The sequence below is a fragment of the Cygnus atratus genome, chromosome 6 (genome assembly GCF_013377495.2).
Source record: "Cygnus atratus isolate AKBS03 ecotype Queensland, Australia chromosome 6, CAtr_DNAZoo_HiC_assembly, whole genome shotgun sequence".
Taxonomy (NCBI): domain Eukaryota; kingdom Metazoa; phylum Chordata; class Aves; order Anseriformes; family Anatidae; genus Cygnus; species Cygnus atratus.
The window spans coordinates 3,857,146-3,883,013 of NC_066367.1; the positions used below are offsets into that span (position 1 = coordinate 3,857,146).

Below are 25,868 nucleotides of genomic sequence, written 5' to 3' on the forward strand. Positions count from 1 at the left end.
AATACTGTATATTTCATTTTAAGTTTCTTTGTTCACAACTAAACAGTTACAGCTCTGGTACTTAAGGCAATATAGATGCTTTTAATCTACTGCAGTGTTGTAGGTCAATCTGCATTTGAGTTCGCAGAATATGGCTGTTAAATTTATTATTGCTTACATCAGATCGCTATTTTTTTTACCCAACCAAACTTCAGTAGGTTCTACTTGAATTTCTAATTTGAGTTAAAAGGCAAAATAATCGACCTGCCGCTGAACTTTGTGATCTATCAAGCTGGCCCACTGGTGCATCGTTTTTCTCTGTGGCTATCAGGTGATACAATCCCTTTTCTCATGACTCAGTCTTTTACATTGCTTTACACAGCCAGAAGAAAACTAAAAGAAACAAAAATGGTGAGATGAAGGATTGGGGAGTAGGCAAGGGAGGGCAAGAGCTCTGAGGGCACATGGCCAATCCACTTAAGAATTTCAGCATCAACAAAAAGCAAAGGAAGTGAGAGCTCTAGAAGTGTAGATTAAAACAATAAAACAACAAGCAACTAGATCAGCTAATTCATTCTTATTTCTTATAAGCTTTGCACAACGGAAACGACCAGAGCAGGTTTTCTTAGACAGCCTTCCCCCTGACCCAAGGCTTGTATTTCAATCACAGTCACACAGAAAACCAATAAAAAACACCACCACCACCACCTTGGTATTTCCATTTATTATGCTGTAAAAAGCAACGCTATCTGGATCTTATTTCTTAAAATAAATAGCTTTCATTTTCAGAACCAGTACAGCTCAAGTTTAGATTCACTCATGGGAAACTGCTAGAAGTACATTCATCACTGTCTGTTCCCCACAATACAGAATCTAGAAGTCAAGATCAGCCTAGTCAGTTACAATGACCAGAAGTACACTGCCAGTAAGTAGTCACTGATAGTCCATCTCTGAAGCAAAAAAATCCGGTACAATACATTTTGTTCACAAAGATAGGCTAATTAATGCTATGACTATCACAATATTTCTGAGTACAAAGCATTAAGTTAGCTTAACTATTTAGTTTGTGATACAGAAGAAACATATATGACAAAACCAGAAGGTATGGGGAATCTTCTTTGGAGCATAAGGAAGTCAGTATTTGATCAGATAACCAAAAGCTACTTACATTGAAATCTACATGTCAGCATCATGAATGATAAACAGCCAAATCAATGTACTGCATATATTTATAAATAACGCCATGTCTAAATAGCTGCACTGCTTAATTGGACATTACAAAATAACGCATCTTCTCACACTGAGAAAATACTAAAGCTATCCAGCAAAAATGCACTGAAGCTAAGACTGGCTAAAAGCACTCCGTATGATTCAGGAAAGCATTTAGTTCACGGACAGCCATGATCTTTATGTTAACTCAGTCAAAATGCTGCTTCTGAAGGTTTTGTATGTTTGTGTATTGTATAATATACCTACCTTTTAAAGATGCCTGCTTGAGCAATGCAAATTTCAGTTAAACTAAATCGGGTATTTTTCTGAGAATCTGAAGGATAGGTTTTTATAGAAAAACAGAAATAATATTAGCATCAAGATACAGAATGCTATAGTCCATCTGAAAATCTCTACTCCTCTATTCTAGAGTTAATAGATCTGTTGCCAGAGAAAACATTTTGGGATTTAGTGTGGGGTGCAGCAGAGGAGAGGCCTTGTGGTATTCAGTGACCAATGCAGCTCATTAAAGAGCCAAAGGCCATTTGATTTCATTATTGACTAAAACTAAGGTGGCTGTGACACAGGAGGTGAGAGGTTAAGAGATGTTAAAAGCCTTCAGAAAAACAGCTGATCTTCAGAGAGAAGAAAAAAAAGATACAGCTTAAGAGCTGTAAGATTCATGAGAAAAAGTGTTTGATAACCACGCCAGCCAGCCTGGAAAGGTGATTTCAGGGCTTTAGACTTTCAGATTCAGCCAAGATTTCATCATCACGAAGACAGTCACTGCTTGTGATGAGTATCAGGCACTTTTCCCTTTGGATTTTCCCTTCCTGTAGGAGGCAGTATGGCATATCGAGTAGAGGACTGTACAGGAACTCAACAGGATTTATTCTCAACTACACTGACCTGCTGGGTCATTCTGAAGTTACTTCTCTCTATGCTTTAGTTTCCCCACTTGCAAAAGGGAGATAATGTGGTTCAGGTCATCTTTATAAAGTGCTTGGCCCAATCTAGAAAGAATTCAGGCATCAGTTTCAAGAGAATTTTGGTGCCTAAACACAAAGTTTGAACTTCAAGATCTACTAATGACTTGGATGTTTTGTGCTAGCATAAAATTAGCTATATATGCTATTCTTAAGCACAAATCTCTATATGTTAAACAATTCTGGCTTAAAATCTACGTCCAACAACTGCAGGGTCTCAAAGTCCAACTCTTTAAATCACTGATCACTTCGGAGGTTTTATGCCACAGTGTTGGTAAAAACAACTGCACGTGGGATAGGGAACTGTCCTAACACGGTAGCTCTGCAAACAAGAAAATATCTGCATCTACACTTCCCATGACAACACCTGCCAAGCTGCCTTCAGCGGTAAGACAATAAATGCCACAGTTCACCACCAAAGGAATCACCTAATTGTGCTCTTGTTGCTGAACTCCTGGTTCTACACCCCCGTAGTCCTACTGACTAATATCCTGCTCCTTGGTTGATGGTAGTGCGAGAAGAGAACATTCCCAAAATTTGGCTTATCTCCTGCTCTGCTCATGCTTTGATTGGCTCTATGCTCCTTAAAGCTGTTTAACTCCATCTGTGTTCCTCATCATAAGCTTAAATTTAGTCAGATTTCTTGTAGTATTTGGTTTAGTATTTTGCCTTTCACATGCCTACATTCCCCTCACTGGGTCCTGGTGCAACTGCCAAGAATGAAGCATGAGCCCAAAACGGGGTTTTGCAGCTTGTCAAGGCTCGCTGTAGTGCAAATATACCTGCAAGGAGCACAACTGCATAGAGTGGAAGCACCCGTTTTCCCGTTACAGGGGAAGTACTTTAGCAGCTGAACAGGGAGAGAAGAGGGAGGCTAGAAAAAAATGCTTTAAGGAAAAAAACACTAAAAAAAACCCTAAACATTGAGAGATGTTACAAGTCACATTCTCCTACGCCATTTGGTCAAACAAACCTTAAAACAAATTCCCTGACAAGACTATCTCTGAGAACAAGCCTAAGACCATAGACAACCATCACCTATATACTCTTTTGATATTTATATTATGTAAACAAGCTTGTGTGGAAATTTTTTTTTTTTTTTAAAGTAAGTGCAGATCTTTACTTAACACACCCAGCCTAAATCTACATCAGCATCCTCAACTTTTGAAAACCCTCACTGACGCTCATACCTGACAGTACTCTGGCTCATCTCAGCCATACTGGAAACAGAGGGCTAGAGAAACAAAAATATAGCAAAAAAAATCCTGACCACAGACTCAAGTTCACATAGAACACAAAAATAAATTAAGTAGTGCACAGTAAAGCCACAGCTAAATATCTTTATACATCAATTATATGCAGCATGAGGTAATATTGCTCACATTATGGAGGGAGATTCTTAGTTGGTTTTGTTGGTTTTGAGAGATTGGATTTGTCCTGTGCGTATAGAAACTCCTGTAACATAACACTGAAGTAACAGAGACTTCTGTAAAACATATACCACTATCAGATAGAAACACACACGCTCTTCAATTACTTATGTACACCACAATTAAATAGGTAAGTGACTTGATTCTTAGGATCTAGCTGAGAATGATTATAGTAAACCATCTAGGTTTTTATGAACCGTTCGGTTCTCCTTTCCGTTGTTGGAATCCTCTGACGGCGTGTATTGGACCTGATATTCTTGAAGAATTTTAAATACATCGTGGTGTCCAAAATGTAAAGCTTCATCCATAGGAGTGTTGTTCCATCTAGAGGAGAGAACACAGATCTAAGATCAGCATGCAGTTGTGGAGCTAGAAAGCACCGAAATTCACACGGGCTGTAAAGCCACTCACCTGTCTTTGGGGAAAGGGTTCACTTTGCATGCTTCCAGCAGGAACTTAACAACATCCACGTGTCCTGTAAGAAAAGCAGGATTGTGCATGTATGTATTTATGGGCTTACATGTATTCGTGTACACACACTGTTAGAAAGCAGGTATATACAAGGTGAGACATTACCTTCTGCAGCTGCCACATGCAATGCTGTTCGGGAGTCGTAGTCCCTCTGCTCCATATCCATCCCTGACAGAGCAAATCTAAAAAAGAATTATGGAGAAAAGTTTTACATAATTAAAATGAGTTACAAAGTTAGCATTGAACAATACCACTGCTAAAACAATAAAACATCTCCTGCAAGAGGATATAGATGGCAACAAAAAGTAAGGAAAGGGGCCCTAATTGCTTTGGGTTTAAAAATAAAGTAGGGGCTTAACTTTCTTCCTACTGTCTAGCTGTTATAAATAAAAAAAAGTTAAAGCACCTTTACAGTCAATTTATCTGATCTAAAGCCAAACATGGGCAATGCAAGTCGTGTAAAGCACAGGAAACTCCTGCCAGCTGGGGAAACCCAGGGAGGACTCCCAGGTTTGTAAATCCTGAACAGCGTTAAGGTATCAGGAGAGCTCTTTCATCACACTGCATCGCTCAGAGACAGAGCTAAGCTGTGCACATCCTTCCACCCACTAACGATACTTAGACATATTCTAGCTGAATTAATATGTTTTAGTCTTACAGTTACTCCTTTAAACACTGCCAAATTCAATTCAAGATTTAGAAAGCAAAGCTAGATTTCCTAGCCTCTCCAACAACAAGGAGCGTTTTCCAACCTGAATTTCTGAGGCAGTTTCAGAGCTGAATTACAAAGCAGACTAGAGTTCAGCTAGGGTTTTTTGCCATTGTAAGACTATTTAAGGAAACATATTTCAGTATGATCCCAAGAAATGGAAAACAATGGGACTGCGGTATAGTACAAGGGTATCTTTTTGATGACTAGTTGTTTATTTTTTTAAACACATTGTTATACTTTTCATTGTTATATTTTTCTCTCTGTGCCTAGGTACGATTTTTCAAACCTTTTCTTTCAACCAAACAAGGAGTCAGGCAAAATGTAACCATTAAAATGCCATAGCTAAAAGTGTGGTGGTAGAATATATTAAATTTCCAGCGCAGCCTGGATGTCCCCGGCATGAGCACAGCGTACACTCATAAGTAAACAACAAGTGCAGATGCCAAACAAGCAGCTTTCCTGCTCTCAAACCCCACTGATTTTTACCTCCGGAGTGCAGACACATCTCCCGTGTAGGCAGCAAACAGCAGGTTTATCACAGACTTCACCTACAAAGAGAGATGATGCCCAGTTTATTCAGCTTCTTTCCTCAAAAAGAAAAGAGATGGAAAACCCATGAAAGGCCAGCGTGGTCAACTGGTCCAATGCTCATGAACAGGTTCGTTTTGTCCTGCAAGTTTTGGCCAGAGAAGCACACAGCGTAGAAACGCTGCAAGAATTCATTCCAGTTTGCTTTGCTACCCGTACTTCTATGTCTCTGTCCAATGTTGAAGTCATAAGGGAAGTAAATGAAACAAAGTGTGTGTGCCTATTCTGTGGTAACAAATATGACCTTTGTTGTACGGACAAGCAGTATTCTTCTCTCTTAGACTGCCTGATACTGACAGAGACAGCATCGCTTTGTGCAATTCACAAATCATAAACACTCTGTAAGACAAACTCATTCTGGAAGAGTAAGTTGTTTGTTTTGTTTGTTTGTTTTACAGAGTAGATGCTTAATGTTAAGAGAAGTCTGTTTTAGCAAAAGAGAAATAATGTTTTTGCTTTGTATTACAGATTTTGCTTGCATACATCTAATATAGAAGCTTTCCTCAAAGAGACATTTTAAGCAATTCTGTCACATGAAATCATTGCAAGAAGAATGAGGTTTGTACGCAAAGGTAGAATAATTTTAGATCAAATTACATTGGGAAAGTCTCCAGCAAGTAGTGCTTTTCTAGCTGTATTAAATACTCAAATAAGGAATGATATTATTAGGCCACAAGCCTCCTCCCATGTACATTTTTAACACATCCTGGCTATGATAACTGCAAGTTTTAACAAGAGACAGAACTGGTGGTTTTAAGCACACCACATTGGTTTGCTTTCCTTCACCAACGCTGCCAGTTGTAGGCACCACTCTGCAGTATTTCCCAGGAAGGTTTCTGAATGCCGGGTTACTTTTTAAGCTGAGTCTATGAAGTCCTGCTAACAGCCCCGAGTGCTGAGGGGCTGAGATGAAGGAGAACGCTGGCGCTGCACTTGCCTTCCACGACAAGGGAGGAAGAAATAAATCACCCACCAACAAGTCTCCCATAGATTTAGCTGCAAGAAAACTTGCAGCTGTCATGAACACGGAGATTTGCACCGCTAAAAGAAACCAGACAAGGGCAAACGCCCTGCGCATCCTACATCTAACATCATTCACCAGGCTTTCAACGCGAAACCTCACACAGTCGCCCCAGAACATGAAAACCTCCTAAAAGGACACAGATCTTTTATAGATGCCAGGCTGCAGACTGTATCTAAATGCAGGCATGGAAGGGGAATTCAGTTTCATAATCTTCACATTTCATCAGGATGATTCAGAAGGTTCTCCTTGCTGAGCACTGCTCCATTCCTGGTGCCTGCAGGCGCAGCAGGCTGCCTGCGGTTAGTGCCCGAGCCAGAGGCAGGTCCTGCAGGTGCTGAGAGCTCCTCGGCTTTTTGGGTTTAGCAAAAGCAAATGGCATTGTCCTGAACAAAACCATTTCAGAAGGAACTGTACTTTTGGCTGGGCTTCTTTGCATTTTTGGAAATGCAAAAGTGTCTATTAAAACATATTATAAAACAGCACACATTCCTTCCTAAAAAAGTGCAGAAAAATCTAAACTTCAGTTCAAAAAAAGGAAATCTAAGAGGAAATGTGACTGCTCTCCGTACAACAGTAAAGGTAATGGGATACAAAAGCAGGGGAGAAACAGATTTAGCAGGAGGACAATTGTGGCATAAAAACTATCCAAACTGGCCAGAAATGAACTCAAGCAAGAAAAAAGCAGGCACATTGTAGCCATCCCAGCTGAAACACATCTCCCTCCCATTGGGTTATCTGCCCCCATTTCAAGTGAGACTAATGATTTTAATTGAAGAATTGGACTAGATTTGCCAACAACAGAGCAAGCCTATGCTCTGCAACCTCACCCTACTCTATCAGCAGCACAGTCCAGGCTAAAAAGTTAACAGGTTTCGTAAGGTATCAAATGAACCGCTCAAAATGCGGTAGTAAAAAGTGAATCAATAAAAGTTAGAAGCATCTGCCAAAACAAAATACAGCTTGAATTCAAAATAAGTACATACATGATATACAAAGTAAGAATACACACGAGCATCTTCTGGTACATCACTTAAAGAACATATTGATCTAAATAGCAGATGTGAAATAATCACAAAAGAGGTCATCACTCTGATAAAGCTTTGACTGACTCAGCCCAGTGCTGGCAGTGGTCCTGCTTCAGTTAAGTGGCAAAGTGACCGTGACCTCGAGAGCTCCTTTCCAACCAACAGCTCTGTGAGCCTGTGGATGAGCAGGTGAGCAGCACAGAAGAGAAAAACCAAGACCTGTTTTGTTGGTGAAGAGCTACGTTGATGTGAAGTTAAAGGAAGGAAACATCCAGAGTTCAGAGAGGCAGGAAGCTACACCACTGCTACAGGGCCATCAGATAAACACAGATAAAGGGGGCCAAAAGGGGAAGAAAAAGAAAACACCCCAAAAACAAGAACCAAACAAGATATAGCTCTGAAAAGGAAGGCTGGGCATTACAGTGACAATTAGTCTATTCCTACTGAGGTCATTTTAAATACCTTAAGCCTGATCGTGCTAAAAACTTGAAAGAAATCTCCCTCAGCACAAGTCAGACTTCAAACACTGCACATAAACAGAGAAAGCACAGCAACACACGAGGGCTCCCTCACTGTTGAAGGGAGCACGTGTCCGGGGACAGCAGACACATCCCTCTCCCCGATTTCTCTGTAAACAGGTTGTCAAAACACTTGGGTAAGACATGACTGAAATTTTTTTCAGTGTATCAAGCTGAGAGAAGTTTCAGTGCCCATTTAGTTTGTGGTAAGTAACTGCAGCACATGAATACTGAAAGAGAACTTCAGCATATCTGATTAACCCGAAAGACCTGAGTGGTGTGTGGGAACAGCCTGGTAACAAAGCAGCCCTTCCTACCCCAAGCAGCCCACACGAGAAGACTTCCCTAAATAGCCTTAATCTCGTGATGGTTACGAGAGAATCCCCATACGAGGCTGAGCTGAGAGCCATGCACCTTAACACAGACAGGTCCGAAGGTCTTTTTTTAACTTGCAGGGGAACAGCACAGGTACTGCTGCCTCTTGGATGCTTCTCAGCAGGGGACCTCTGCCAGCACAGCACCCAGAGCTCGCTGCAGCCGCTCGCTGCGCCAGGACAGGATGGAGAAACGAAGCCCGGCGATGGGAAGGGGGCTGCTCCACTGTGCTGCAGCTCAGCAGCTGTACAAAGACAATAAATCCTTTAGAAAAAAAATAATTTAGCTCAGAGCTGGATTAATTCCATGAGAAGCTCTTAACTAAAAAAGGTCACTGAATCTGGGTTTTCATTTCCTATCGTGTCCTGCTTCCTGAGAGCACCCCCCCACGCCCAGTGATTTATTTGAAAACATGACAGATTTTACAGGCTGAGAAATATCACTGTTGGCTGCAGGGTTTTTCCAGGTGGCCGAGGATCCTGTCAAGCCCAACAGTTTGAAATGGTGCAGGTAATACACACAAGAGTAATCAAACAGCCCCCCAGTGTCTTCCTCAAGTTCCCTTCACAGGATTTAGGGACACCGTCACAGCCCAGACTTCAAAAAAGATGTTCAAAAATGTTGCAGGAAAAGGTTCTTTGAATGTGCAGTTTCCCAAAAACTTTGCAATGCCTGAACTTTGCTAAGCACGGGATGGACCTCGCGTACTGACAGGAGACTTTTAAACACAACCAGGCTGGGAAAAAGACAGGGCTGGCTGAGGCAAGCAGCCACCACTTCCTTGTCCCCCTTTCCCTCTCGAAGTGCCGCACTGAGAGCAGAGTTTGGGCATGCTACTTCCAACCCTACCCTCCCGGCCTGAAGGCCAAAGCTTTAAGTCTTGAAGTATCCCCCTGTGCAGCACAGAAACACGGAGATAAATCAGGACAGACCGCAGCTGCTGCAGCTCAGGACTTGCCAACAGCCAGCTGCCACCACGTTGACCACAGCTCCCTGTTTTACTGGGATCTCAGGGGTCCCAGGTACAGGCGGGGCTGAGCAGCCACGGTAGGGAGGACAGAAGCGGGGATAAAACGGGGCAGGAGAAGGCTCTGGGCAGGACACAGCAGGGAAGTCAGACCAACCTGCCTTCTCCAATGCACAGCTTTCCGCACCACGAGGACTACCCCTGCTGCAGCACAGTTAATCTGCTTTTACAATACCTTGGCCACCTTCCCTTGGCACCCGCACCAGCAACGGAGGATGATGCAGCCAAGTTTTCCCCTCTGGTTACACACAAGCCTGACACATGCTATTGCACAACTGCAAATCAACCAGGAGGAAAAAGCAAGCACAACACACTCGGTAACTTCTCCTGCAGGGTCTGAGCTCGCTCCCTACACCAGCAAAAGTCACCCTGGTTTGGCAGCTGCATCACAGCGACACATGGAGCACACTGCACAGCTCTCGCCAAAAGGTCCTGCACCACTGCACCGAGTGCTAAGTGCATGGCACTGCTAAGCCAGCTCAGCACCGGATTAACGCCGAAATTCAAAAAATAGATTTTAAGCTAAGGATTAGGGAAGAGACCGGTGGTGCTATGAGGTCTTCCCATTCTCCTGACCTTCGCAAGTGACCACGTACTGAGAAGTAACATAAAAGCAAAGAGTTCACATGAACCAAAGTCATAAAAACGCCCAAATCAACAAGTTGGACTCAACACTAGCAGGGTTTGGCTACTTTTCCTAAAGCTGACCCAACGCTGACGGTTACCCTAGTACCCAGAAAAAGCAATCGTCCTTGCTGCTCTCCTGACAAATGACAGATTTTTAAATACTCATTTCATCAGTGGGGAAAAAAAACCCTAAAACTAAAATGTCAATATAAATTTTGAAACAGCAGTGATGAGCTATTGAAGAGCCAGGTTCTACGATGAACGAGTAATTCAACCATGCTTAAGCATAGCCCGTAGCTGAATTTCTCCCTGCACACACGTTTTCAAACTAAAATGGAGAAAGCACTTAAAAATTAGTTCTGAAGTTTCACCTTTGAAATTAAACAGAGAAAAAGAAACCAGGGACAAGTCTCAGAGAGGAATGCACTCATTTGTACATTCGCTCTTAAGACACTAGGCAGGACTGCTTAATTTAAGAACTGACCACGTTCACATTTACAACTCATTTACAACAAAATCCCAACCCTCATCTCCAGGGACTGCTGAAAAGGTTAGTGTGGAAAAATCACTATTTTAGTTTAAAAGACACATTTTTGCTTAAATACATCACTCTTCAATGTGAAGCGAAGCTGCATTTTGTAGGGAAATCAATCTCAATCAAAAGCCAATGCCTTTGCTACAGAGCTTCTGCACTGCTTCCCCTGAAACAATGTAAAAGTTATTACCTAAAAATAAGCAAAGAATTCACTTTTAAAAGGTAAACTTAAGACTGAACCATAAACATGTCACCCTCCAGGTGGGTTTGTCAAAAGCACTTGTGATATATTACTATGAAAAATTAGAAGATTGTAATTCCTGGGGAAAATCTTTGTTCCGATTATACTAAAACTAACTGCAAGATATGTGAGCAAAATGCAGACACTTACATGTTAACCGCATACAGAAACATTTAGAAATATCTGAAATTACAACCAAGGCAAGCTGTTCCCTAAAACTTGTTTCTTCAGGGCTTCTGCCCATGCACCCCCCATGCCTATTTTCTGCATTACTAACCTTTGTTTCCTGACGTAATGTAAAAAAAGTGCAAAAACAGAAGCTGCAAATACTTACTCCTCTGTGCTTTAACACAGAAAATAAGATGGTCTTCCTCCCCCCTTATTTCTAACGCACCAATTTCTCTTCCTCTAGATGGTGCAAGCTCCTCTGTACAGCTGGTGACAGGCTGATACCCAGCTCCATCAGCTTTCACGAGCTGCGCGTGCAGCATTTATTTTTGGAGTCAAAGAAGCAACAGTAACTTTCAGAGCTGCTCCCTGGGAGATTATTTTTGGAGTCTCCCTAGTGGAATTCACTTGAAATGCTGCTTACGTGGCGATTATTTACATATGCACACTGTCAGTGGAAAGCTAACAGACTCATAAAACACTTGCTTATTCCTCAGTAACTGCCTTACAGTTTTGAGCAGTCGTGTTCAAACACAATTTGTATATACTGAAAATTTCTACTCCCCTGTGTTAAGGCTAGACCACAGCCAAACAGGAGGCTGCGTTTTCACGTAGGCATGCCCACTGCAGCCTTAAACCAACTGTGCTGCTACAGCTGCACAGCCCTCAGGCAAGCCAGCAAGCTGGTTATTTACCCAGGTTCACAGAAGAGCTTCTCAGTCCTCCCTTGGCTCTACAATGCAGTAATAACAGCGCTAACAGCTTCCAGCACGAAGCTCCTCCGATGGGTGTGCTGCATTCACAACCCTGAAGACTCACTCGAGTGCTCTGCACACACAGCCCCTTACTGCATCCGGATGGTTGAGCTGATTATGCAGAAAAACAAGGCATGTGTTATTTCATGCAATATTACTGCCTTTCCAGAACTTTACACTTCATTAAAAGCAGTACAACCATGCTGGATAATTTTGTAAGATGGGCATTAAAAAACATCTTTACGTTATTGATCAGGTGCTTTACATTTACAAAAAATCTTTACGTTATAGAGACAGGTGCTGCTGTTTGCTAACAAATATTAAGCAGCTCAGCCTCAGTCCCTGTTGCAGATGCCACGCTCGTACCTCAAAATAAGAAGCACTAAGCATACCAAATATACACACTGAAGATTTCTCTCGACACCAAAAAAACATCATTAGCCCCTTCCTTCAACCTACAAACAGTCCATTTCCTTCACTGGAAAAGATGAGACTGGAGTCAGAGAGCAGTGCTCCTGGAGGGAAAGGTTGCACACAGAGGGCTCCCTCTCCTGTTTGCACCTACTCGCGTACGGCTTTTGAAGGGGTTCCCACCATTTGCATTTCCTCCAGTTTCAAACCTCACAGAGACAGGTAAAAAAGAAAAAGACCAAAGCACTGGATTATGCCACCCAGAAGTACCAAATCTACAATAAATTGATTTTCTTTGCCCATCTCTGCTTGAAGCCCTTTTTTCATCAGTACTTTAAAATAATCTAGATATTGAAAAGTGTCTGTAAATGCTACTTGCTACACTCTAGCACATCAGAACTGTCCAGCTGGCTTTTCTGAGCTGTTGCTGTACTGTTTTGCAGATTATTAACGGTTTGGGACTAATTCCATCCAGGCTACTGAATAATTGTGAAGTATTAGCAAACTGACTGCGTTTAAGTTACAAATAGGACTACTTAAAACGAGTTGAGTTAATCTAGTAAATGTTTTGTTTAACCATACCCAAGCAAAACATCTACTTACCTTCAGGAAGGGATTCTCTCAGAAAGCCCGTGCCCATTACACGGCTCCGGGGACACATACAGCCCATGGGGTGAGTCCAGACCCTCCTGCCCAGCAGTGGCCCTCGGCTCCCACCATTGCCTCCCCCAGCGGATGAGGAAGAATCAAACCTTCACCATACACACAGATGGGGTGCAGAACACTAAAGATAAATATACTAGGATGAACACAGCCAATATAGCTCTGATGTGAATATCCCCAAGCAGATGATCCTAAGTTCTTCCTACAGTAACAGGAAGCCTTTAGCCTCAACAAATGCTGAAACCTCATCATGGCTTAGATGATGATGCAATGATGAGAGCGCTTCCCTCCCCATGCGCACACACGGCTAGGAAAATGGATATGGCTGGTAAAAGAGTAGCTAATCCTAAGTGCTACTCACTAAGAATTATTTGTAGAAGTCCTACACTTGGCTTCAGTACCTCTGACCTTTGTTTTGGAGAAGACTATTGACTTCAAAAGGGAAGAACACTGGAGAAAGGAGAAACTTGAGTACAGAAACTGCTTTTATCACATTATGACAAGCACGATCACATTCAGTTCCACCTGCTGTTTCTGACTTCTGGTATGGATGAATCAACACATTCCAATTTTGGAGACAACAGTACAAAGCCTATCACTGACTAAACTCCCAAAACCCTAAGTAAAAAATGTAATAGTCCTTCTGGACTGAAGACCTAAAGTTGGTTGATTCCACATACCAGCTATGAACAGCTATTTAAAGAAAACCTTTCATGAACATTCATAAAATGAAAACACTACAGCAACCAGAAATTTTGTAGACCTAATAAACAAAAACTAACTCTAATGAACCAAGCAGTTCCAGAGCAGCGCAAATTAACAAGAGGAGTAATAGCAAAGCCAGCCTCATGCCTGTCCTCCTGAGCAAGGATGTTGCTGTGGTGTTGTCTGCCATCAGTGGTATGACAACAGATGAGTACGAAGACTTTTTTTGAACACAGCTTTTACTAAATCAAGTAAGACACTTAAGGCATAAAGACTTGCATCTTCCAAGTCAGAAAATGAAAATGAGGAAAAGTTTCTGGCAACGTGCATTTGCCATCAGTATTTTGGATGGAAATAGCTGAATCTTGCTACTATGTCCAAAGTTCCAAAGTTATACAGAGAAAATTTTAACGACCTTCTCAAAGCCTTTAGTTTTCTCTGCTGCCATGGAAGTTTTAAAGCCAGACAAAAAGGATGTTTTGCCACTGAACTATGATGATTAGAAATTCCAAAATGGTAAAACAATAATTCTTGCAGAAAACCACAGCCAGAATCTTAGGGTCATCTCATGACATGGATTTTTGTATTCCCTTTTCAGTCCTTTCATGGACTAACCCCCTGCAAACACTGCTGCAACAAAAGACACAGAATCTTAACAAGTGGGATGAACGCTGATGAGTCGACTCTTTGAATGCAGGAGCGCAAACAAGAGCCTTTGAAGTAGTGGATACAGACATTACTAACACTGCAAACTTTGCAACCAAAGGACTGGGATCAACAACAGTCAAATGAATAAAGCAAAACGCTGATGAGTGCTTTAGTGACACTGGCTGCATTAAGCAGGCAGGACAAAAGAACGTCTGCCCTTTCAAGGGCCTACTGACCACAACAGATATCTGCACCATCCAGCAGAGCAATGCTCCCGCTTTCCTGGCTGCAGGTACTTCATAATTCATGGATGGCTGTTTACTCTCAGCTACAAGACTTCGAACCGGAATTATTCCAAAAATAATGGAAGATGGTTTTGAAGACACTTACCCAAGCTTTACAAACAAGAAACTGACTACATCCAGCAGGCTGGAATGAGAATAGAAGAGGTCTTACAAGAAATTTGCACTCTACTCTTGTTGGAAGGATTGTTTCTGAACTATCAGCAACAAGTTCTAGCAACCTTCTTCTAATTCCCAGTCTATTTGTTACCTGTTTTTCTTCCATTGGTAGCACTTATTAGCTTAAACAGATCTTCCATCTCCATGATTTCACCCCAAAGCCTTGGGAACAATCATATTCCCCATTTGTACATCAGCCAAAACATACTCAGCTGTTCAGTTTATTCTCAGACGGAAGTTACATTAAGCAGTTGTCTTTGAACAAATACAGGCTGGTGAAGTTCAAAACAAGTCCTTTAAAAGAAGCGTGAAATGCAGTTATCATACAGGAAGCCACAGCTACCCTTATAACCAGAGACAGGTCTACCAGTCCAAAAAAATCCATTTTGATACTGAATAAGTAATTCCTGACCAAACAATAAAGTTGCCTGCCTCAAGCAAAAAGTCGGACTGGTGAATCACATCAACAGGAAGCAAGCGACATTATCTCTGAACACAGAGTTGGGTGATAAGAACAATTCACTGTTTTGTTAATAATCAGTGTGATCACAAGCGGTCCCAGAAGTAACACACTGTCCCTCAGCAAATAACATTTCCAAGTTTGCATTAGCCTGTTATACTAGAAAAAATACAGGACTAAAGCTCTTTCAAGTTCTTAAATCACTTTGAATAGCTTTTTTAAAAAAATGAGAATCCAATAGGAAAATACAGCAGGAAGTAAAACGTTAGTTACGGCTTGACCAAAAGCATTACCCATGCTACTTGCAGGATTCCCTACTGGCCAACAGACTTCAACATGATGGTAAGCTTACCACGCAAAGTGAAAAGACAGGAGTCAGCCACCACAAGCAACAAGAAAGGTAGATTTTAGCAGTCATTGTTTTTCCCAATATATTCTTCAGGATGGAAGTGGTAAAACTCTGGGATGCATTAACCAGTTGGGTTAGAGAGAACCCAGTCTTGGAGGTTTTCAACATTTCATTGGCAAAGTCCCTGAGCAACATGATCTAGCTGACATTAGATCCTGCTCTGAGCTGGAGGTTGGACAGGATGATCTCCAGGAGATCCCTTCCAAGCTCAACTTCAAGACCGTATGGTTTCACGCTTACAGCCAGTACAATTTCCTGCACTTCATACAGGTGGGTTATGATGATTGTACCCATCCAAGTATAATTGTCCCGTTTTAAGATACTGATGAAGATGAACTCCCAATTTATGGTGCACATAATAATATTTTAAAAACACCTGAATACTTTAAATTCTGCATACCAGCTGTTAGGCAACTCAAGAGAAAAGCCTACCTAACAGCACTTAGCAATTAAAGGTTCTTCCAAAGAAAAATAAACTCTGAAAATAACAGTTGCTGATTCCATTATCAAAATAATTACTTAGAATTTTCAGAATATTCAACAACATAGAAGAACTTAACTGAAGCAATTTCACTGAAACAAACATGATGCTGGAAGCCAAACACATTAAGAGAAGTTCAAATAGAGGAAACAGACTTTATTTCAAGTCTGACCAAATAATCATGACATTATCATACACTGAACAGGAAAAGCACTACCAGCTGCCTGTAATTTGTAAGGTAGTAGTGCTACTTAACCTGAGAAGATCTGCTCTTACTGATCAGATACAGAGTTCAGAGGGAATCCGGAAAGAAGATATGCAGAAGACAACTTCTGCCTTTTTCAAGCAAAACAGATATCAGGAAAATACAGAGACAATACTACAGAAAGCAGCAGCTAAGTGCCAGCTAGGTAAAAAATCAGAGCAGAGCGTCAGCTAAAACAGCAAGTGTTACCTTAGAACAGTTACGCTCCACCACGTGTCCACTGCGTAAATGAAATGTATGAAAGTACAGCTGACTGAAACATCTTTGAGGGCAAAAAACATGTTCTAGAAGTCCTTCCTTTACCCCTTGTCCTTTGTTCAACCCCACTTCCTCATCACATTTAATGCTGAAGTGACAGTGCATTTTTCTCCAAACACAAACACACCTCTTACCCTTTCTAAAAACCTGCAGTTAGCTGTAACAGCCTTACTATAGGTCATGCCTCCACATCAGCTTCACTGCCTACGTTATATTTTAAAGCATTTAAACTGGTGCTAAACTTGTCGCCAGCACACTTCTGCCAGCCTAAATTCTATTTCAGAACTTGATTTAGTTAAGCTGTAGCTTCAGATACAACCGTTATGCAAGGCTCATTGTGCACAGAAAAAAAAACATATGCTTATTTTCTGAAGTAACTCTATTATGTGAAGAGCTGTGCCACTCTTAAGGTCTGCAAAAAAAATAAATGGTAAGTATTCAGAAGTCTGCAGAAAGCATTATTAGACACCAATAATGTAAGACAAATTTTACCTGAAAAGCAAAGAGAAACAGGACATTTCTGTTTTGTATACAATGCTCTTTAGAAGGGACAAATGTTACATCAGGAACTACTATTGATTCTAAGCAGGTAGTTTAATAATTTAGACTGCAAACTATTCAACATAGCAGGACTGAAGTTCCTGAAACAGAATGGGACCAACCATTACCCATCCTTCAAAAGCATGGCATTACACACACTATTGAGTCATATTTTCCAGAGGGGACAAGTAGTACAGAACACACAAGATATTAGCATGATTTAACAAAATAGATAAATGATTTCAAGTTTTAGTTAACTATCTACCTGATTAAACCTTCTTGCCATTCCTTCAACTACAGTAGACATTTATGACATTCAAATTCCTCAAAGAGGCTCTGCACCAAGATAAACCATTAGGTCTGTTAGTTCACCCCAGCTCTGCTGAATAAAGGCTGTTCTTTCACTGGAAAAGCTGCTTATAAATTTCGACCTTCATTTTCCATCAGAAAACAAGTATCTGAACTCAATTAAAAAACAGTCAAATCATACAATGTTTGGGATAATAAAACACTGTTGTATAAACATTATATATGATGAAACTCAAAATTAACTACTCTGCTTGTGCATCAATGACATGTACCATGACCAAGAGAAATAATTAACAATCAAAAACTATTAAAGATCAATTAAGCAATATATTCTTGCCCTCCCTCTGCCCTCCTCCTCCCACCCAACTCCATTCCCTTTTTATTCATCTACCCACCCACTGGTCTTCTGACAAAAAAGCACAATGAAAAAGAAACTGCAATAGACAAAAAACAGATCTAGAGTAAATCATCTGTATTCCTCTCTGTATCTACCACTGTTCTGCCTTATCTTCATGACTTTTAGATAAACTCTTTTGATAAATGCTGTATTATGTACGAGGACACAGCTCATTTTCAAATAGCACAGTACAAGTAACTGCAGTTTAAGAACCAAGCAACAGAAAAGCTAGATTAATAATTATTGCTGTCCCGAGCACAGGGATGTCTCTACAGAAAGCATCTCGTCTCAGAATCATACACATTATAGACCCAACTCTTATTTAACATCTTGAATAAATTTTCACAGGAAAAAAAAGCAAGCCTGGGACATAGAATACATGCTTTGCCAGGAAGAGAGCTACAGCTAGTAGTTGTTCAGACCCCTCTGTCGCTACCACAAGGACATGGGTTTTGGACCAACTTCCTCGCTTGATTTATTACAAGCTCTATTTTTACTTCTTAATGCTCCCTATCAACGGTTACTACTCTGGCTCTGGCCCCATTAACCACATTTTCCAAGCAACTCAATTAGTATCTTTAAAACCACACAAAAACAACATGAATATCCTACCACACCATGACATTTTTATTAGCAAAGTTGCAGTAAGGAGGTTTTGCTACTCTGATTTTTGCTTTCAAGATAACAGCTCAAAGAGAAAAATAATTAAATCATTGTACAAAATGTTTTAGAAATCTTCAGAAGGTTTTCAATGACCCATTTAACTAAATCTGCTAGGCCTATCTAGTTTTCCAGAACTTTATTGCTTTTTAGAAAAGAGTGCTCCCTATTTCACTTCAGCCTCAAAAAGGTGTTTGAGCAAATCTGTTCGCCATTGAGTGAAAAAAAATACAATAAAATCAGCTTAAAATAAATTTATTAAACAATACAAAAATAAGCATGCTGGAAATTGAGATACATAAATAACATACAATGCAAATGAAAAATGGAAAACGAGACAGGTAACTTAACAACTGAGCCAAAAGGTACAACACAAATGCTAAAATAAAACTTCCAAAAGCATTTACATTTCTAATGAAATGTTAATGATGCCGACAAAGAAAAACAAACAAACAGCTAAAATGCTTGAATATCAAGAATTGCTATTACTGTAGCAGAGGTGACACTAAAACTGTTGCAGACTTCCACCATTCAATGACTAGCCTCTAGCACCACATTCTTTCAGACCCACTCACCAAACATCGTCGGGGCATGGGCAAGTTGCCGTGGCAGACCAAAAACTCTGATCCCTGCTACCTGCGTAGCCTGCCATCACTGAGCCATCTGCAGACACGTCAGGCCAGGAGGAGACCCCCTGAATACAGGCCAGTTGCAAAGTAATTGGTCCAAAGGAGTCTAACCCCTCCAAACTAGAGGCTGGCCTAAGTTCTGAGACAGGCTTCAAGAGCATATATTACAGAACTGTAATATATTACCTAAAGTAAAGACTCTGTAAGCTGTACCCTAAAGGTTCTTACTATGCATATTGAAGATTGACTTGTCTCCTTGATTTTTTTTTTCCCCAATTTCCCAAACAGAGCTTGTGTCTAGCACAAGTTTTGGTAAGTAATTTATATTTACAAGATTTTCATTTTCAGATTTTAACTCAGATGGAACAATTGCCCATCTTCATCTAAGTTTTTAGTAGTTGCAAATCCTGCATCACACCTTCTCATTTTTTAATTAAACCAGTAATCAGCAACATGTAACCACTGTAAATACTTCTCATTAGCAGCACAGTCATATTACCTTCCCTCTTGCAATCGAGGGTATTTCAGGTAACCACAGTTCTGCAGGATCTCAATACTTGTTACGTCTCTAACTACTACTTCACTGAAAAAACCTCAAACAGGTGAGAAATTTTTATAGTTCAAGACTCTGCCTTTACTTATTTCCAAGGTAAGCACTGACAAACCTAATGCCAAACATCAGTGATAAAGAATAGCCATTATTCAGCAATTTATCACTGACATCTGTCCACAGACTTGCTTGTTTATTCCACAATAATAACAATAATAGGACTTGAAATTCACCAAACCATGATTTTCTGTATTGTTTTGCCTGAACATTTTAAACACAGGCTTCAAACCAAGGAAGCTCATCCTTTTTCAATACATTGCTAGATGAAGATTATTCAGGGTTAAGTCAGAGCTTATTGCATATATTAATATTATTTAAAACGTTGCAAGACTAACAATACCTAAACAAAATAATTAAGACCAGCTTGCTTCCTCAGAGAGCATAAGCTTTGCTCCTTGATTGACAAACATCTATATGAGACAAAAAGGGGCAGAAAAACCATAACTTTCCCCTTATGCAAAACTAACGCATGAATGCATTTTGGAGCTTCGGATAACCAAAAAAGGGAGAGCAATTGGGATGGGCAAGCAGGGAGAAGGGGTGGAGTTGTTGTTAAGGAATCATCCATCATTACCTCTTAAAATCCTCAATGAGCTGTAATGCACACAGATGAAGGAATAGCATTTATCATTATTTGGACAAGTTTTCCAGAGTTTTATAAAAAATGATTCTGCGTGAGGCACACCGGAAGGTGGAATACATCCAATCATCTGCAGGCTTATACAGGACAAAATTTTATAAAGATATATAATTGTTTTCTAAGACTTTTAGTATCATTCAGAATCTCAAAATAGCTACAGGTTAAATCTGTGCCCTCTGTCCAGCACTGCCTACTGAACCTATCTGAAGCCTGCATGCACCATTTCTTTATCCTACTGAGGACACTTATATCAAGTGTAAATATCAAGTTATTTAAGTTAGCAGATGTAGTTTCCTGTAAGAGAATCCAAGTCCTGATTCTCTGCAAGCTGGCAGAGGCGCAAACTTGCTAACACTTGAAAAAGGAGCAACTGGTAACTTTAAAATTTGCTCAGGTAAAAATGAGACCTCTAATCATATATATGAACATGCACATACATTAGCGGCTGAAAAATAAGTTAATTGTAAACAGTTTTAATATCATCTATCAAAATGCTTTACTCTGAATACATTTCCTGCTCACTACTCTGTTGGTTAGCACTCTAAAACTAAGATTGCTTACATTCCTCTCTAGGGTGGAGCACAGCATTATTAGTAAGGCAGACTTCTGAGTCATAACTACCAACAGGCAGTGCAGGCAGCTAGCAAGACACAAGATAGTTTGCTAAGAAATCTTTCTGCTATATTAGTCAACTTGCAAACAAGGCAGGTTTGTTTCCTCTTCTGTCCCAGGCCTCCCCAGCCATTTTTGCTCTTTTTAATTCACTATTAGCATTAATAATGATTAAAGTTCTGATAAAAAAATACATCATTTTCACTAGCATGGCATATCTAACGGATCAATTTCTGGTCAAAGCAATTTAAAAGTTCCTACTAAAATAAAGGATACAATAATAACGTGACTCTGAACCTAACTCCACTTAATTTGGAGATTGTGTTTACTGTATTTTGCTGACATTATGTTGCTTTGTATTTTAATTAAAATTCTTCCGTCTTCACATGCTGAACCAGATCAGGGGACGCATCTTAAGTTCTTGCTTAGCTCTAATATTAATTTACTTAAAATTCTCAGATATAAACAAAATACACAGATATACACAAGACGTATATCTTTGAAAACATTCAGATTTACCTTTTTTTTTTTTTTTTTTAAGTAAACGTGCTTTAAGTAACTACAAGAGTCATTTAACAGTTTTGGTTTCCGTTGTGTGCGCGCTTTTTTCCTTGAACTTTGACAGCATTTTTGGTATAGCATACAGAATTTACACAAAATTTATATATAAACGAAAATACCAGGCAAACAATATTCAGACTGAAGTTAAATCTAGAGATGCTTGAGAGTTTTTAAAATGTAGAATTTAATGGAACTAGAACCCATTCACTTAGTTTTGCTCTCCCCGACCTTCCATTCTATACACTACGGTTCTGGAGATGTCCTCGTTTGATTCAGGTGACACTTTTTTCCATACTGTTTCTTTTAAAGCAAGTTCTTGCTGGAGATTCTCATAGTCCATTGGTCCAAAGGAATGCTAGTTGTTCAAGCAACATACATTATTTATTAGTGTATTTGAAGGAAAAAAATCCAAATCTGCAATCAATGCTAAAAGACTCAAGTTTTTCACCTCTTCACATGTAAACTGTTATTTTTTGTTTTCCAGTTATAAACGATTCAAATCCAAATTGGGTACTTTTCAGATGCATGCATGCAAATATTTAGAAGCACTTCAACAATCACTCTCCTGTATCTTCTCCCACTGAAATCTTCATGCCTTAGTTAAAACATTAATCGTAATCTCAAGCACCCTCACACTTATCTTTTGTACATGAAGCTGGATTAGATTCAGTTCTTTCCCAGCGACTGCTTATACCACTTCCTTAATAACAGGCACTGGTTTACAGCAACCTAAGGCCTGCACTCACTGCCTGTGCAACTCTCGGCAACTAACGCGGTCTCAGAGATACATCACTGTGAAAGAAGACTGAACATACATCTCATGCATTCCAGCACAGAACAAAAGACTAAGCTCCCCAGCTTGTCAATTTTATTTTATTTTTATTAAAAGGCAACCATAACAGCAACTCTTAGTGACTCACATCAGATACCATATACTTACTCTAGCGAGGGAGATGAACTTGCATGAGATAGAGTTACAAATCTAATATGAAATTCTACTATACAAAACCCTGTCATTGTGTGGTCCACCCAGGTAAGTGTCCACTAATAATGTGCATGATTGGTTTATCTGAAAACTTTGATGCAATACATGTCATTGAGCAGTTTTACATTTAGCGAAGAACTCTCCATATTTCACCTGATGTCTACATGCAATACTCACTAAAAAAGTTTTAACTTACCCGCTGATCACCACCTTCTCTGCGAGGATCAAGCTTTTTTGCAAAGTGTCTCAAATTATCGTAATTATGGAAATTGCACAAAGAAACCAGATCCTGCAAATATTTAAATAACGTAAGTTTTCTATATATGGTAGTCAAATGCATATGATATAATATTAGCACTTAAGTTCTACATCATATCGTAGTAACTTAAACCAGTAAGAGAAGCTTATTCAATAAATTAGCACCAATGTCTGTAAGGCTCTTTGAACGTAACACAATGATACGAGTATGTTTTAATAACAATATTAAGCTCACTTTTTAAAAAAGCAAAGAACAGACAGCAATTTGCAGAGTATGGGCTGGTCTAGTATATAAAACTCAAAAATTCCGTCAAAAGTATGAAACAAGAAAACGTATGACATAATGGACTTAAATTTGGTTTGAATTTTATATTAAAATTTATAATTGCACAACTGGGCTATAATATTACATTTGAAAAACAGAACGCTACACTCACGTTACTTGTGTGCCATGATCATCTATCAGGTTTTAGGTCTCATTTTAACACAGGTAAGTGCAGTAATTCCTTCACCTACTGTTTTTTTTAAGTGACTTGATAATTCAAAGTATCAAGTGCAAGACTTTCATATCAAAGGTTTAAAAATATTTAGACTAGAACAGGTAACTTCTTTGTACTGCACAGCTAGATGGGAAGTTGTAATTGCTGCTCATCCACAAACTGAAACCTTACACACTGTAAATCCCATGCTGTTGTGGATAAGCTAAGAGAAGGCTACTCATACAAGTATTTACATCCCAGGTTCTGAAGTCCACCCAAACTAGTATCAGTGCAGCTTTACTGTTATTGCTACTGAGGAAGAAGAACAAAAATGTTTGCTTTCAACTTCCAATGCATTACTAAAAATCCTAAGTTTCCTATGGGACTCTAGAGAGCCTACTATTTTCTTGAAACTTTATGTTCTGTTTTCCATTTGTCATTACTTAATGAGTATTGCAAGGTTGATTTAGGCAGAGAGTAAGAACGATGAAACTTTTTTAAATTCTCCTCTCCCACAAAGAATGTTTATTTGTCATTTAAAAAAAACTATATAAAATCTTTGCTGTTTCTAACACTGTTGTCAGACTGTCCACGGCTCTTTCAAATCAAAAGACGATGCTAGGACTAGCTTGCCAACAACTGCATCTGATGTATGAAGGTCTTGTGTATCAGATTATTTACAGAAATCTGCTTTAAAAGATCAATCAGAACAGCAGTATTTCTTTGGAATCTTTTTCCTTTCATTACAATAAGAACAGCTGCATTTCTTATGTTTTGAAAACTGATTCCTTCATGATTGTAGAGGAAGAGAAACCAACAGATAAAGCTCCACACCTTCTAATGCAGCATACAGGAGACTGATGCCTTTGTTAGGTCAAAGTATTTCCTGTATTTTTTTTTTTTTTAAATGCTCACAGAATTTAAGTGTTATTTATTATTAGAACGTAAGCATCTTGTCTTTTCACAGACTCTCACCCTTGGATCAGATGAAATTGCCACATATGAAAGAATGAAGAATCACTATTTAATCCAGTGAGGTCTCAGCTATACCAACTGAAACTCAGTAAGCACCAGCTGCAAAAGAAAAAAGGCAATGCTGCTTACATGACAAAAGTGGATTCCTTTAACGCTGTTGCCCATCTTGTCCAAAGGAGGAGACCAGCACATCAAGCCCATAACATTAGGAACAACCAGAAGAATCCCACCAGCAACTCCAGATTTTGCAGGAAGACCAACCTATAAAGCAAGCAGAGAGTCACTGTCCTCTGCATGCATGCAATGTATTTTACTGAACATTATTACACAGCATTTGTATGAGGTAGATCTGGAAAGCACTTTAAGCTGAAAAAGCATTATTACCTATTTCTTTTTAGGCAGACAGTAATTTGAACCACAGTTCATGGCTATCTGAGGTATGTGGTCAAAAGATATTTGCTCTCAGTAACACAGAAGCCAGTGATATAGCAAAAAAGATAATCCAAATCTCTGTTGTAATAAAGCAATTATGACTAAGCAGTAATATATATGGTTTGTCTGTCATGAAGAGTTTGCACAATGGGATTAGTACAAAGCTATATAAATATTTAATGGAAAAGGTAAACAAACAAGAAAACAGAAGAGCCTGCCCATAAAGTCATTAAACAACCCAGCTATTTACAGTCTGGGTAAAGTTGGTGCTTCCCCCCCAGGAGGGACTAATGTCTCATATCCCCGTATTTCAGTAAGCAGTAACTTCTTAGGTCACACAAAGCACCACAGTCAATTTTACAAGTTTGCAACAAGGAAAATCGAGAATGCTAAAAACAACACACTGAAAACACAAGTTGCAGCACGTTTAAGTACTTGCATAAAAGAAACATACTGACGAACATAGAAACATGCTACGTGTTGTGCACACCTTCCACTTATAATACATGAGGACGATTTATGAAACAGCCTGAACCAAAGAAGAAAAAGCAACTGCTAGCAAAAGCTTCTTGCTATCTTCTACTCCCATACATCAGGATTCCTTCAGTTATGCTTACATCTGCATCAGTAACCTGTTTCTCTCACGAACAGCTTTTAAGGTTTAAGTATGTGTCAGGGTGAAAAGAATTCCCAAGCGTGAAATGGGAGATTATACTCATGTACTTCAAGGTATTGCGTACAAGTAGTGCCACAGATTCCAGGAGATATTTTTCCTATACACTGTGTTTCAATTCCTAAACAATTCATATAATGCCTCCCCCTGCCCTGCAAAAGCAGGCATGCAAGCCCCTGAAGATGGAATAAAATAGCACAGATTAGTCTTCCTAGTCAGCTCTAATTAATATCTGAGAACTACTTACATGGAAGGCAAACTGCCCCGAAAAGTCATACATGCCACACGAATGCATTAAACTCAAGGTATTCCGGACTGCTTCAGGACTCAGGACTCTTTCACCAGTGATTGGGCAAAAGCCACCATTAGCCAGAGTTGCTGCCATCACACTTGCTGACTCACAGGTTACTTCTATTGAGCAAAGCTTATGAAAAAGAAATTGATGTTATAAAAACTGACAACTCTAGCACTATAAGGTCCACTATAGCAGGATCAACAATGTCTCTACAGAAATAACATTTCATTAAATAACTTGCAGCATAATATTTGTTACAGATGATGCTAGTAGCATCAATCAATATGGTCTGAATCTTCCTACTATAAAGATATAAAGATCCCAGTGACAGCGTTTGTAAAAGCCTTTTTAGTAGTTTGGGACAGTATTTTTCCACGGGTTA

At 39.7% G+C, this 25,868-nt stretch overlaps 1 protein-coding gene across 2 annotated transcripts in view; it reads right to left on the bottom strand.

The window, feature by feature from the left end:
- Window positions 1–688: 688 nt before the first annotated feature.
- GLS (glutaminase) overlaps window positions 689–25,868 on the bottom strand; it is a 58,651-nt gene continuing 33,471 nt past the window's right edge. Inside the window, exons 12-18 of one of the 2 annotated variants that reach the window (XM_035572462.2) lie at window positions 25,439–25,615; window positions 24,216–24,347; window positions 22,571–22,663; window positions 5,274–5,335; window positions 4,181–4,257; window positions 4,016–4,079; window positions 689–3,928 (exon numbers count right to left, since the gene is read on the bottom strand). In XM_035572462.2, the coding sequence (XP_035428355.1) occupies window positions 3,772–3,928; window positions 4,016–4,079; window positions 4,181–4,257; window positions 5,274–5,335; window positions 22,571–22,663; window positions 24,216–24,347; window positions 25,439–25,615 (762 nt within the window). In that variant the 3' untranslated portion in view covers window positions 689–3,771. Of the gene's footprint in view, window positions 3,929–4,015; window positions 4,080–4,180; window positions 4,258–5,273; window positions 5,336–18,576; window positions 21,745–22,570; window positions 22,664–24,215; window positions 24,348–25,438; window positions 25,616–25,868 lie in introns of those variants that run through there. The other variant, XM_035572470.2, reaches the window with a different exon arrangement.